A 15279-nucleotide genomic window follows, 5' to 3' on the forward strand; every position below is an offset into this window, starting at 1 on the left:
GACAAACCATTAGCCAGACTCATCAAGAAACAAAGGGAGAAAAATCAAATCAATAAAATTAGAAATGAAAATGGAGAGATCACAACAGACAACACAGAAATACAAAGGATCATAAGAGACTACTATCAACAATTATATGCCAATAAAATGGACAACGAGGAAGAAATGGACAAATTCTTAGAAAAGTACAACTTTCCAAAACTCGATCAGGAAGAAATAGAAAATCTTAACAGACCCATCACAAGCACGGAAATTGAAACTGTAATAAAAAATCTTCCAGCAAACAAAAGCCCAGGTCCAGACGGCTTCACAGCTGAATTCTACCAAAAATTTAGAGAAGAGCTAACACCTATCCTGCTCAAACTCTTCCAGAAAATTGCAGAGGATGGTAAACTTCCAAACTCATTCTATGAGGCCACCATCACCCTAATACCAAAACCTGACAAAGATCCCACAAAAAAAGAAAACTACAGGCCAATATCACTGATGAACATAGATGCAAAAATCCTTAACAAAATTCTAGCAAACAGAATCCAACAACACATTAAAAAGATCATACACCATGACCAAGTGGGCTTTATCCCAGGGATGCAAGGATTCTTCAATATCCGCAAATCAATCAATGTAATACATCACATTAACAAATTGAAAAATAAAAACCATATGATTATCTCAATAGATGCAGAGAAAGCCTTTGACAAAATTCAACATCCATTTATGATAAAAACTCTCCAGAAAGCAGGAATAGAAGGAACATACCTCAACATAATCAAAGCTATATATGACAAACCCACAGCAAACATTATCCTCAATGGTGAAAAATTGAAAGCATTTCCTCTAAAGTCAGGAACAAGACAAGGGTGCCCAGTTTCACCATTACTATTCAACATAGTTTTGGAAGTTTTGGCCACAGCAATCAGAGCAGAAAAAGAAATAAAAGTAATCCAAATTGGAAAAGAAGAAGTAAAGCTCTCACTGTTTGCAGATGACATGATCCTCTACATAGAAAACCCTAAAGACTCCACCAGAAAATTACTAGAACTAATCAATGACTATAGTAAAGTTGCAGGATATAAAATCAACACACAGAAATCCCTTGCATTCCTATACACTAATAATGAGAAAACAGAAAGAGAAATTAAGGAAACAATTCCATTCACCATTGCAACGGAAAGAATAAAATACTTAGGAATATATCTACCTAAAGAAACTAAAGACCTATATATAGAAAACTATAAAACACTGGTGAAAGAAATCAAAGAGGACACTAACAGATGGAGAAATATACCATGTTCATGGATTGGAAGAATCAATGTAGTGAAAATGAGTATACTACCCAAAGCAATCTATAGATTCAATGCAATCCCTATCAAGCTACCAACAGCATTCTTCACAGAGCTAGAACAAATAATTTCACAATTTGTATGGAAAAACAAAAAACCTCGAATAGCCAAAGCGATCTTGAGAAAGAAGAATGGAACGGGAGGAATCAACCTACCTGTCTTCAGGCTCTACTACAAAGCCACAGTTATCAAGACAGTATGGTACTGGCACAAAGACAGAAATATAGATCAATGGAACAAAATAGAAAGCCCAGAGATAAATCCACGCACATATGGACACCTTATCTTCGACAAAGGAGGCAAGAATATACAATGGATTAAAGACAATCTCTTTAACAAGTGGTGCTGGGAACTCTGGTCAACCACTTGTAAAAGAATGAAACTAGAACACTTTCTAACACCATACACAAAAATAAACTCAAAATGGATTAAAGATCTAAACGTAAGACCAGAAACTATAAAACTCCTAGAGGAGAACATAGGCAAAACACTCTCTGACATACATCACAGCAGGATCCTCTATGACCCACCTCCCAGAATATTGGAAATAAAAGCAAAAATAAACAAATGGGACCTAATTAACCTTAAAAGCTTCTGCACATCAAAGGAAACTATTAGCAAGGTGAAAAGACAACCTTCAGAATGGGAGAAGATAATAGCAAATGAAGCAACTGACAAACAACTAATCTCGAGAATATACAAGCAACTCCTACAGCTCAACTCCAGAAAAATAAATGACCCAATCAAAAAATGGGCCAAAGAACTAAATAGACATTTCTCCAAAGAAGACATACAGATGGCTAACAAACACATGAAAAGATGCTCAGCATCACTCATTATCAGAGAAATGCAAATCAAAACCACTATGAGGTACCATTTCACGCCAGTCAGAATGGCTGCAATCCAAAAGTCTACAAGTAATAAATGCTGGAGAGGGTGTGGAGAAAAGGGAACCCTCTTCCACTGTTGGTGGGAATGCAAACTAGTACAGCCACTATGGAGAACAGTGTGGAGATTCCTTAAAAAACTGGAAATAGACATGCCGTATGATCCAGCAATCCCACTGCTGGGCATACACACTGAGGAAACCAGAAGGGAAAGAGACACGAGTACCCCAATGTTCATCGCAGCACTGTTTATAATAGCCAGGACATGGAAGCAACCTAGATGTCCATCAGCAGATGAATGGATAAGAAAGCAGTGGTACATATACACAATGGAGTATTATTCAGCCATTAAAAAGAATACATTTGAATCAGTTCTAATGAGGTGGATGAAACTGGAGCCTATTATACAGAGTGAAGTAAGCCAGAAAGAAAAACACCAATACAGTATACTAACGCATATATATGGAATTTAGAAAGATGGTAACAATAACCCTGTGTACGAGACAGCAAAAGAGACACTGATGTATAGAACAGTCTTATGGACTCTGTGGGAGAGGGAGAGGGTGGGAAGATTTGGGAGAATGGCATTGAAACATGTAAAATATCATGTATGAAACGAGTTGCCCGTCCAGGTTCGATGCACGATACTGGATGCTTGGGGCTGGTGCACTGGGACGACCCAGAGGGATGGAATGGGGAGGGAGGAGGGAGGAGGGTTCAGGATGGGGAACACATGTAAACCTGTGGCGGATTCATTTTGATATTTGGCAAATCTAATACAGTTATGTAAAGTTTAAAAATAAAATAAAATTAAAAAAAAAATATTTAATTGCACATCATCACAATACTCCCTGATGTCACCCTCTTCCCACCAATGATCCTGTCTCCATCTCTATAATTATGTTATTTCATAAATGAAATGGATCATGCAATACACATCTTTTGAGACTTTTTTTTCCATTCAGCATAATTAATCTTGGGTCGTCCAAGGTGTTGTGTGTATGGAGAGTCTGTTCCCTTTTATTGTGGTGTGGTATTCCATGTTACAGATGTGCACAACTTTTAATTATGCACCACTGAAGGACATTTGGGTAGTGTGCTTTTTGGTTAGTACGAACAAAGCTCCTAAGGATATTCTTGCATAAGTTTCTGAGTGAAAATATGTTTTTTATTTCTCTGGGATATATATTCAAGAGTGCAACTAACTGGGTCATATTGACAGTCATTTTTAGTTTTAAAAGGAACTGCTAAACTCTTTTCCATAGTAGCTATGTCATCTCATACTCTAACCAGCAGTGTAAGAGTGACCCAATTTTTCCACATTCCTGCCAGGATTTGGTGTTGCAACTATTTTTTTTGTTTGTTTGTTTCAGTCATTCTGATAAGCTGTATAGATATCCCATTGAGATTTTAGTTTCCACTTCTTATTGCCAAGAAGAGGTTGTGGGTCCTAGCTTCCAACTAGACTTTCTGTGACACCTCCCTCACTGGGAGAGGTAGGGATGCCCAGTCACTGCTTCCTACATGGACACCACTAACACCATAGAGAGCGTGTGGTCCTCCTAACTACTGGATTGTAGTGAAAAGTTGTGACTTATGACTAAGCCTGCTCTGAGGCCAACCCACTGGGGAAGAGAAGAGGTGCCTGGTTAGAGCTATAAGGAGGTGTGGATGTCCAGTCTCCCCACAGAGTGTCCGTTGATACTGAGATGGGGGAGGCTGCCTCCAACCAGTGGAGATGGAAGTCCTGGATTCCTACAGGACATCAGAGTCTTCTGACATCACACCAGCAAGTAACTAGGGGTGCCCCCTTACCACTTAGCAAGAATGGAAATAATCTTGGCCCCTGATTCTGCCTTTGTGGGGCCAGTTTTTTTCTGTGGTATTTGGCTGGAATAGAGAGACAATTATATAAATGTATTCCCTTTTGCTATACTGCCCCTTTCCTGGTAGTCCCTTGGCTAGAGACAGCAGGTTTTTGTCAGCAATTTATTTGGTCTGTATCCTTTGGCATACTTATCTGGGTTTCTGGTTTCTTTAGTTTCAAGTCTGGAATGTATAAGGCAAAAAGAAAGTCTTGGAAACTCACACCTCATTGTTCCTCTGATCTCAAGGTACCTAGCCAGGATGCCTTCTTCTCTCCATCTTTTAAAGTCTTATGTTTATTTTATATATAATGTCCATTGTTGTATGTAGGGGAAGGAATAGGGGTAAGTACATTCACTCCATCTTCCTGAAAATGGAGGTTGAGCACATTAAATTTTACATTTGCTTCTGTATTTTCTAATAGTTTCTTTTTATCTGAACTTGTTTCACTAATTCTTTCTTCAGTGTTGTCATGTTGGCTTTTAAACTGAACCAGTGTTTTGGAACCACAGTTACACAGCAGCTTGCAGTTCATGGATTTCTAACTGGCTTATTTTCAAATCTACAGTATCAATCTACATAATTTTAGTTCTGAGATTTTAAAATTTGATATTCTATTTATAAGCATGTTAAGCATAGCTGCTGCTGTTTTACACTGGTAATTCATTATCTGGAGTAACTCTGGAGCAGTTTCTGGTATCTTTCCTTTCTGTTGACTTTTGTTATTTTGTCTCTTTGTGTGCTGGGTTCCCTTTGAGTTTGTGCTGAGTAAGAATCACCTTAATTGATTTTTATCTCATGAGACTTTGAGGCTATTATTATGATCAAATTACATGAGTAATTCTCTCTATCCTTTTTGGGGCTTCCCTTGTGGCACAGCTGGTAAAGAATCTGCCTGCAATGTGGGAGACCTGGGTTCAATCCCTGGGTTGGGAAGATCCCCTGGAGAAGGGAAAGGATACCCACTCCAGTATTCTGGCCTGGAGAATTCCATGGAGTAGTCCATGGGGTCATTAAGAATTGAACATGCTGCTGCTAAGTCGCTTCAGTCGTGTCCAACTCTGTGTGACCCCATAGACAGCAGCCCACCAGGCTCCCCTGTCCCTGGGATTCTCCAGGCAAGAACACTGGAGTGGGTTGCCATTTCCTCCTCCAATGCATGAAAGTGAAAAGTGAAAGTGAAGTCGCTCAGTTGTGTCCATCTCTTTGGGACCCCATGGACTGCAGCCTACCAGGCTCCTCCCATCCATGGGATTTTCCAGGCAAGAGTACAGGAGTGGGTTGCCCTTGCCTTCTCCAGTCGAACATGACTGAACAACTTTCACTTTCACTTGTATATAATTGACTTTGTCCACAATACAAAATGTTTTAAAAAGGAATTGAAGGAATGCAGGGAAAAGATGATAGCAAGGTTTAACTTTATCATCTGAAACGAAACAATGAAGGTTCTAAAATTCCCAAAGTGCTGTGAGCCTACAGCCTCAACGCTGAATGCTAAGTTATCTAGTACTCAGGCCAGGTGTCTATTTAAGATAGCAGAGCAGAGGATCAAAGTTGCCTCTTCAAAGAGAATTTTTACATTTGGTGTTCCTAAATAGATTCATAGTAATCCTCAGAGGAAAAAGTATAATGTTAATTTCCTTGCATTTAAACATAATTTAGTTTTGATTTTATATATAGGCATAGAAAGTGAAAGTGAAAGTGGCTCAATCGTGTCCAACTCTGTGACCCATGGACTATGCACTCCATGGCAGAATACTGGAATGGGTAGCCTTTCCCTTCTCCAGGGGATCTTCCTAACCCAGGGATTGAACCCAGGTCTCCCACGTTGCAGGCAGATATATTATATAGGCATTACATTATATTAAATACATATCCTGATATTACCAGTTCTTGAGTTGATAATTTTTAGTGAAATTAAACATAAACTAATTTTGATTCATGATATTTAAATATTTTTCTTTCTAATTAGGTTTCAAATGACTGTAAATAACCATGCCTGAAAAGAAGATAATTTCCTGTTCTCCCATTGGAGGAGAGCAAACCAACAAAGGTAAGTTTATCCTTAAGTGATTTTCTTTGAAACTGAAGTTGCATAGATAAATGCAATTCAGGTCACTCATAGAAGAAAGACAGTTTTAAGGATAGTAATCTTCTCCAAGGCCAGGGGGTCACAAAACCAAAATTTACTGGGGTCAGAAAGATGAGGTAAGCAGAAGGAGTAAATCAGTTTAAGGGAAATTCATTGTATGGCCTGGGCTTCCCTGGTGGCTCAGAGGTAAAGAATTTGCCTGCCAATGCACGAGATGTGGGTTCAATTCCTGGTTCAGGAAGATCCCCTAGAGAAGGAAATGGCAACCCTCTCCATTATTCTTGCCTAGAAAATCCCATGGACAAAGGAGCCTGGCAGGCTCCAGTCCATGGGGTTGCAAAGGAGTTGGACACTATTTAGTAACTAAACAACAACTGTCTAAGTTATAATCAATTTCTTTTATAATTACTACTGAAGTATGGTATAGGTAGTACCAAAGGTAGGTAATACAATAATGGTCTGCAGGAGTCAGCTCTTACTAGCTCATGTGAGCCAACTGTATACACATCTCTTCTCAATTCTACTCTATAGACTGGGTGCAATTGGCTATGGTGATAGTACTTACTGGTTATTAAAATTTTACCAGCATACCATTGAAAAGAAACATACAAAGTTAAAAATGAAAAAAAAAAAAACTTGTATAATTATATTTTAAAAGTTGTATTACATTTTATTGCTTTACTTTGCATCCTGAATCCCTTTGTATCTTTTATTCTACATCATGTTAGCAGTATAATGTCTTAGCAAGATACAGTATAGAGGTCAGCATACATAGAGTCTCTCAGCATGTAGCTTTGTTCAGTGCTGTTAAAGGTAATATTGTATTTAACTTTAAAACAGTTATAATTCACACACTACCATAAAAATTCATCTCTTTCTTTCAATTTGGTGTTTTCAGTATAATCACAAGGTTTTGCAACCACTGTATTGTATGTTGCTTCAGTCGTGTCCACTCTTTGGGAGCCCATGGACTGCAGCTCTTCAGGCTCCTCTGTCCATGGAATTCTGCAGGCAAGCATACTGGCATGGGTTGGCATTTCCTTCTCTGGGGGATCTTCCCCACCCAGGGATCGAATCTGCATCTCATAAGTCTCCTGCATTGGCAGGCAGGTTCTTTAGCACTAGGGCCACCTGGGAAGCCCTTTTTTTGCCATTATAATACCAGTATACTTTCATAACCCCCAAAGCACCCCTATACCATTATAGAGCTGCCACTCTCTATTCCCCCTCCACCCAGTCCCTGGCAACCACATATTTACTTGCCTTGTGGGAACATTGTGGGCCTGGTGGGTGTTGACTAGTTCTTGGTGAAGCCAGGCAGCATAGCCTTCATTGAGCCTGCCCACTACACGTGCATGGTGAAATTCAGTGTAAGGCCCATGGTCAGGCTCGCTGTGGAATCCAAGAACCCAGCTGCTCCCTCCAAGCCGGGCAGGAGGAGCGGCCAAAGCCACAGGCCAAATGGGATCTGGAAGGGTGATGCATCATGGAGGAGTCAGGGAACATGCCTTTGCAGGTGCAGTTGATCCACACCCAGTGATATGCTGGGAGGACCTCACTTGCAGCCCCTATCAAGAAATCCAGTCAGGTCAACTGGTCCTGTGAAGTCGTCGGCGAAAGAGTCAAATGCACTTTGCCTATTCAAGAACTGCGACAGGCACAACCGGCTGCACATGGAAGTGTTGTCCTTCCCCGATGGCCTGACAATGGACATCAAGAGAGAGGTGTCGGCCATCAGGAGCCCAAGCATCCACCCGCTACCTGACAAAGTTCGAGGGGGACGTGGCCGAAAATCGCAAAATGTGGTGCTTGGGGCCGCCGGCACCAGCCTGACCTCCTCAAGGACATCACCAAGAGTGTGCGGTCCCTCAAGGAGATCATGTATGGCGTGTTGACTGGTGTCCCGGGAGGCGCTGTGCCAGGAGGACGCGCGGGACATGCGCTTTGAGGTCCTTGATGTAACGCCGCCCAGGGGTGCCACACAGATCACACCCACTGCCTGCCTGGTGCCGCCTCTACTCCACGTACCTACTGCCAGCCCGGGTTCATGGAGCCCGGTATTTTGTGGAGACCCGGTGTCAGGAGCAACTGTTCAGTGGCATCCATGGTATCCGCTGGTACAGAAGCAGGGCCGCATCTTCCAGCAGCCCCAGGTGGCCTGCACCCCCATATTTGTCATGAAGGCCTGTCAGCATCCTTTGGCCTCACCGCCGACCTGAGGTCCCACAGAGGTGGGCGGCCAGTCCTTCCCGAGGGTTTGTGTGACCACTTTCAGTCCGGTCCAAAGGAGTGTTTGCCGACACCAGCGCCCCAGCCAGGTCGCGGTGGCGACGTGCAAGCGCAGAGGCCTGAAGGAAGGCATGGCCGCTACACAACTTCCAGGACAATTCTTGGCGTGACACAAGCTCAGCCATGATTGCCCGCAGCGTCCAGCCGGGATTTCTCAAGATACCGCGAGAACGTCGAGAGGCAGGGATGCTCTGCTTATGGGATTCAGGTGCACACTAGGTGTTAACCTGTCAACCTTAAAGCTTGATGGCCTTTCTTCTGATGTTTAATCAGGATTTCATAGGTAACAGAATTGCTTTCATAGCAGGGACTTATTTGGTGGCTGGGGGTGTGGGGAGGAGAGATGGGAGGCTGTTTCCGACAGTTCTTATAAATGAATGGGTGAAATAGTTGGCTTTGTCTTTCTTCTTTTAAATTATAACTATGTCGAGATTCTTTTTTGTGTCTGAATAATATTCCGTTGTATGAATATTCCACATATTGTTTTATAAATTCATCAGTAGATGGGTATTTTGATTATTTCCACTTTGGGGCTGTTATGAATAATGTTGTTATGAATACTGAAGTACAAGTTTTTTATATGGACATCTGTTTTCACTTCTGTTTGCACTGGATGGAATTGGGTCATTTGGTAACTTGATGTTTGACCTTCTGAGTAATTGCCAATTTTTTTTTTCCCCAAAGCAGCTGCAATATTTTACATTCCAAACAGCAATATATGAGGATTCCTGTTTTTCTACCCCTTGTCTACACTTGTTAAATTCTGTTAGTTTTTTAAAGCTTTATTAGAGCAATCTTAGTGGGTGTGAAATGGCATCTTTTTGTGGTTTTGATTTGCATTTCTCTAATAATTAAGGATGAGGATCTTTAAATATCTCTGCTGTCACTTGTATATCTTCTTTGGAGAAATACCTCTTTAAATCTTTGGCCCATTTTTAAATTGGGTTGTTAGTATTTTTCTACTATTGAGTCATACTAATTCTTTATATTTTTTAGAAACTAGACTTCTATCAGATATATGATTTATAAATGTTTTGCTTGTAGTAAGGGTTGTGTTTTCACTTTCCTTTTTTGGAGTTTTTATATGACTTTTTAAAAATTGAGATATAGTTGATTTATAGTGTTTCAGGTGTACAGCAAAGTGATTCAGTTAGTGTTTTCACTTTGTTGATACTGCCCTTTGCAGCACAAAATTTTTATTTTTGTCCCTTTGATGTCATATCCAAGGTAACATATATTTACTCCTCCTTTTCACATATATTCACTCCTATGTTTTTTTTGAGTTATAGTTTTGTCTCTTGTAGTTAAGTTTATAATCCATTTTGAGTTAATTTATGACATGGTTTGAGGTAGGAGTCAAAATTCATTCTTTTGCATTCATTTACCCAGTACTGACTGTTGAAAAATGACTGTTCTTTCCTCACAGAATAATCTTGGCATGCTTGTAAAAATCAACTGACTGTAAATATGGGTTTATATCAGGAATCTTAATTCTATTCCATTGAGTTACATGTTTGTCTTTATGGCAATACCACACTGGCTGATTATTATGGATTTGTAGTAATTTTTGAAATCAGGAAGTATGATCCCTCCAAGTTTGCTCTTCTTTTTCAAGATTAATTCGACTAAACTAGGTCCCTTGCATTTCCATGTTAGGGTCAGTTTGAGAATTTCTGGGGAAAAATGGCTATTGAAATTTGATAGAAATTGCATTGAACCTGTAGATCATTTTGAAGAGTTTTGGTGTCTTCAAAAAGTTATGTCTTAGAATCCACTAACACAAGGTATTTTTCTATTAATTTAGATATTTTTTTCACTGTTTTGTATGTAGATTCTAGTGAAACTTAAGCCAAACAAATTTTGCACTTATTTTGTTAATTTTATTCCTATTTTATTTTTTTGATGCTTTTATTGTATCTTGTATGCTTTTTATTTCACTTTCTTGCCTAATGACTCTGACTCAAACCTGCAGAACAGTGTTGAGTAAAAATGAAAGAGTCTAGATACGGTTGCCTTTTTCCTGGTCTTAGGGGAAAGAAACTTCATTCTTTACTGTAATATCTTATGTTAGGTATGGATTTTTTACAAGGTAAAAAAATCATGTTGAACAAGTTTTCTACTATTCCTATTTTGCTGAGTGTTTTTTATTTTTAATCAAGAATTGGTTTGAATTTTGTCAGAAATTTTTCTACATCTATTGAAATGTGTTTGTTTCTTCTTTTTATTAATATTAATATCCATATTACTGTTTGATTTACATGTTGAAATATTTATGGGCTACATCTCACTTGGATATGATGTATAATTCTTTTAACATGCCTCTAGACTTAGTTTCGGAGAAGGCAATGGCACCCCACTCCAGTACTCTTGCCTGGAAAATCCCATGGACAGAGGAGCCTGGTAGGCTGCAGTCCGTGGGGTTGCTATGAGTCGGACAAGACTGAGCGACTTCACTTTCACTTTCCACTTTCATACATTGGAGAAGGAAATGGCAACCCACTCTAGTGTTCTTGCCTGGAGAATCCCAGGGATAGGGGAGCCTGGAGGGCTGCCATCTATGGGGTCGCACAGAGTCAGACACGACTGAAGAGACTTAGCAGCAACAGCAGACTTAGTCTGGTAGTATGTTGTGAGGATCCATATTCCTAAGGAAGTATTTTTTTATATATTCTTATTTTCTTGTAATGTATTTGTCTAGTTTTGCTGTTGGGGTTATATGGGGCTCATATATATATTTAGCAAGTGTCGATCCTCTTTCATTTTTTGGCAAAATTTATGAAGCTTTAGTGAAATATTCTTTAAATATTTGATAATGTTCACCAATGAAGCCTTGTGTTCAAGGATTTTTTCTTTGTGGAAGGATTTCTTTTTTTACTGTTTTAGTTTTTTTTTTTACTTGTTATAGTTCTATTCAGACTTTTTATTTTTCCTTGAATCAGTTTGGTAGTTTGTGGCTTTCTAGGAATTTGTTCATTTCATTTAGATTACGTAATTTATTGGCAGACACTTGTTTATAGTATTCTCTTATAAACTACTCACTAAGATAGTAATATGCTTCTTTCATTCTAGCTTTTAGTACTTTGAGTGATGACTTTTTGTTCCCTTGGTTAGTTAGGCTAAAGTTTGTCAATTTTGTTAACCTTTTCAAAGAACCACCTATACTGTTTTCCACAAATGTATCAAATTATTAGTAGTGTGGGTATATCAGTATTGTCACAGCTAACCACATCGTATCTAATCATTATTATATAGTTCACTTCAGTTAAGGTGAATTGCTCAATCCCATCCGACTCTTCATAACCCCATGGACTGCAGCACGCCAGGCTTTCCTGTCCATCACCAACTGCCAGAGCCTACTCAAACTCATGTTCATCATGTTGGTGATTCCATCCAACCGTCTCATCCTCTGTCGTCCCCTTCTCCTCCCTCCTTCAATCTTTCCCAGCATCAGGGTCTTTTCCAATGAGTCAGTTCTTCACATCAGGTGGCCAAAGTATTGGAGTTTCAGCTTCAGCATCAGTCCTTCCAATGAATATTCAGGACTGATTTCCTTTAGGACTGACAGGTTGGATCTCCTTGCAGTCCAAGGAACTCTCAAGAGTCTTTTCCAACACCACAGTTCAAAAGCATCAGTTCTTCAGTGCTCAGCTTTCTTTATAGTCCCGCTCTCACATCCATACATGACTACTGGAAAAACCATAGCTTTGACTAGACAGACCTTTGTTGGCAAAGTAATGTCTCTGCTTTTCAATATGCTGTCAATGTTGGTCATACTTTTCTTCCAAGGAGCAAGTGTCTGTTAATTTCATGGCTGCAGTCACCATCTGCAGTGCTTTTGAAGCCCAGAAAAATAGTCTCTCACTGTTTCTATTGTTTCCCCATCTATTTGTCATGAAGTGATGGGACTGGATGCCGTGATCTTAGTTTTCTGAATGTTGAGTTTTTGTTGTTGTTGTTTTTTTTTTTTGCCTTCCTTTTTATTTAATTTAAAAAAAATTTTTTTTTATTTTTAAACTTTACATAATTGTATTAGTTTTGCCAAATATCAAAATGAATCCGCCACAGGTATACATGTGTTCCCCACCCTGAACCCTCCTCCCTCCTCCCTCCCCATACCATCCTTCTGGGTCGTCCCAGTGCACTAGCCCCAAGCATCCAGTATCGTGCATCGAACCTGGACTGGCAACTCGTTTCATACATGATATTTTACATGTTTCAATGCCATTCTCCCAAATCTTCCCACCCTCTCCCTCTCCCACAGAGTCCATAAGACTGTTCTATACATCAGTGTCTCTTTTGCTGTCTCGTACACAGGGTTATTGTTACCATCTTTCTAAATTCCATATATATGCGTTAGTATACTGTATTGGTGTTTCTCTTTCTGGCTTACTTCACTCTGTATAATAGGCTCCAGTTTCATCCACCTCATTAGAACTGATTCAAATATATTCTTTTTAATGGCTGAGTAATACTCCATTGTGTATATGTACCACAGCTTTCTTATCCATTCGTCTGCTGATGGGCATCTAGGTTGCTTCCATGTCCTGGCTATTATAAACAGTGCTGTGATGAACATTGGGGTACACGTGTCTCTTTCCCTTCTGGTTTCCTCGGTGTGTATGCCCAGCAGTGGGATTGCTGAATCATAAGGCGGTTCTATTTCCAGTTTTTTAAGGAATCTCCACACTGTTCTCCATAGTGGCTGTACTAGTTTGCATTCCCACCAACAGTGTAAGAGGGTTCCCTTTTCTCCACACCCTCTCCAGCATTTATTACTTGTAGACTTTTGGATCGCAGCCATTCTGGCTGGTGTGAAATGGTACCTCATAGTGGTTTTGATTTGCATTTCTCTGGTAATGAGTGATGTTGAGCATCTTTTCATGTGTTTGTTAGCCTTCTGTATGTCTTCTTTGGAGAAATGTCTATTTAGTTCTTTGGCCCATTTTTTGATTGGGTCATTTATTTTTCTGGAGTTGAGCTGTAGGAGTTGCTTGTATATTTTTGAGATTAGTTGTTTGTCAGTTGATTCATTTGCTATTATTTTCTCCCATTCTGAAGGCTGTCTTTTCACCTTGCTAATAGTTTCCTTTGATGTGCAGAAGCTTTTAAGGTTAATTAGGTCCCATTTGTTTATTTTTGCTTTTATTTCCAATATTCTGGGAGGTGGGTCATAGAGGATCCTGCTGTGATGTATGTCAGAGAGTGTTTTGCCTATGTTCTCCTCTAGGAGTTTTATAGTTTCTGGTCTTACGTTTAGATCTTTAATCCATTTTGAGTTTATTTTTGTGTATGGTGTTAGAAAGTGTTCTAGTTTCATTCTTTTACAAGTGGTTGACCAGAGTTCCCAGCACCACTTGTTAAAGAGATTGTCTTTAATCCATTGTATATTCTTGCCTCCTTTGTCGAAGATAAGGTGTCCATATGTGCGTGGATTTATCTCTGGGCTTTCTATTTTGTTCCATTGATCTATATTTCTGTCTTTGTGCCAGTACCATACTGTCTTGATAACTGTGGCTTTGTAGTAGAGCCTGAAGTCAGGTAGGTTGATTCCTCCCGTTCCATTCTTCTTTCTCAAGATCGCTTTGGCTATTCGAGGTTTTTTGTTTTTCCATACAAATTGTGAAATTATTTGTTCTAGCTCTGTGAAGAATGCTGTTGGTAGCTTGATAGGGATTGCATTGAATCTATAGATTGCTTTGGGTAGTATACTCATTTTCACTACATTGATTCTTCCAATCCATGAACATGGTATATTTCTCCATCTGTTAGTGTCCTCTTTGATTTCTTTCACCAGTGTTTTATAGTTTTCTATATATAGGTCTTTAGTTTCTTTAGGTAGATATATTCCTAAGTATTTTATTCTTTCCGTTGCAATGGTGAATGGAATTGTTTCCTTAATTTCTCTTTCTGTTTTCTCATTATTAGTGTATAGGAATGCAAGGGATTTCTGTGTGTTGATTTTATATCCTGCAACTTTACTATAGTCATTGATTAGTTCTAGTAATTTTCTGGTGGAGTCTTTAGGGTTTTCTATGTAGAAGATCATGTCATCTGCAAATAGTGAGAGTTTTACTTCTTTTCCAATTTGGATTCCTTTTATTTCTTCTTCTGCTCTGATTGCTGTGGCCAAAACTTCCAAAACTATGTTGAATAGTAATGGTGAAAGTGGGCACCCTTGTTTTGTTCCTGACTTTAGAGGAAATGCTTTCAATTTTTCACCATTGAGGATAATGTTTGCTGTGGGTTTGTCATATATAGCTTTGATTATGTTGAGGTATGTTCCTTCTATTCCTGCTTTCTGGAGAGTTTTTATCATAAATGGATGTTGAATTTTGTCAAAGGCTTTCTCTGCATCTATTGAGATAATCATATGGTTTTTATTTTTCAATTTGTTAATGTGATGTATTACATTGATTGATTTGCGGATATTGAAGAATCCTTGCATCCCTGGGATAAAGCCCACTTGGTCATAGTGTATGATCTTTTTAATGTGTTGTTGGATTCTGATTGCTAGAATTTTGTTAAGGATTTTTGCATCTATGTTCATCAGTGATATTGGCCTGTAGTTTTCTTTTTTTGTGGGATCTTTGTCAGGTTTTGGTATTAGGGTGATGGTGGCCTCATAGAATGAGTTTGGAAGTTTACCTTCCTCTGCAATTTTCTGGAAGAGTTTGAGCAGGATAGGTATTAGCTCTTCTCTAAATTTTTGGTAGAATTCAGCTGTGAAGCTGTCTGGACCTGGGCTTTTGTTTGCTGGAAGATTTTTGATTACAGTTTCAATTTCCGTGCTTGTGATGGGCCT

The 15279-nt window shown here is 39.3% G+C and overlaps 1 protein-coding gene across 1 annotated transcript in view; it reads left to right on the forward strand.

Annotated features, from left to right (window-relative positions):
* CCDC178 (coiled-coil domain containing 178) overlaps positions 1–15279 on the forward strand; it is a 387324-nt gene that overhangs the window by 5330 nt on the left and 366715 nt on the right. Inside the window, exon 2 of the mRNA XM_055558994.1 lies at positions 6069–6149. Coding sequence (XP_055414969.1) covers positions 6092–6149 — 58 coding nt within the window. The 5' untranslated portion in view covers positions 6069–6091. The remainder of the gene's footprint in view (positions 1–6068; positions 6150–15279) is intronic.

The sequence above is a fragment of the Bubalus kerabau genome, chromosome 21 (genome assembly GCF_029407905.1).
Source record: "Bubalus kerabau isolate K-KA32 ecotype Philippines breed swamp buffalo chromosome 21, PCC_UOA_SB_1v2, whole genome shotgun sequence".
NCBI lineage: Eukaryota > Metazoa > Chordata > Mammalia > Artiodactyla > Bovidae > Bubalus > Bubalus kerabau.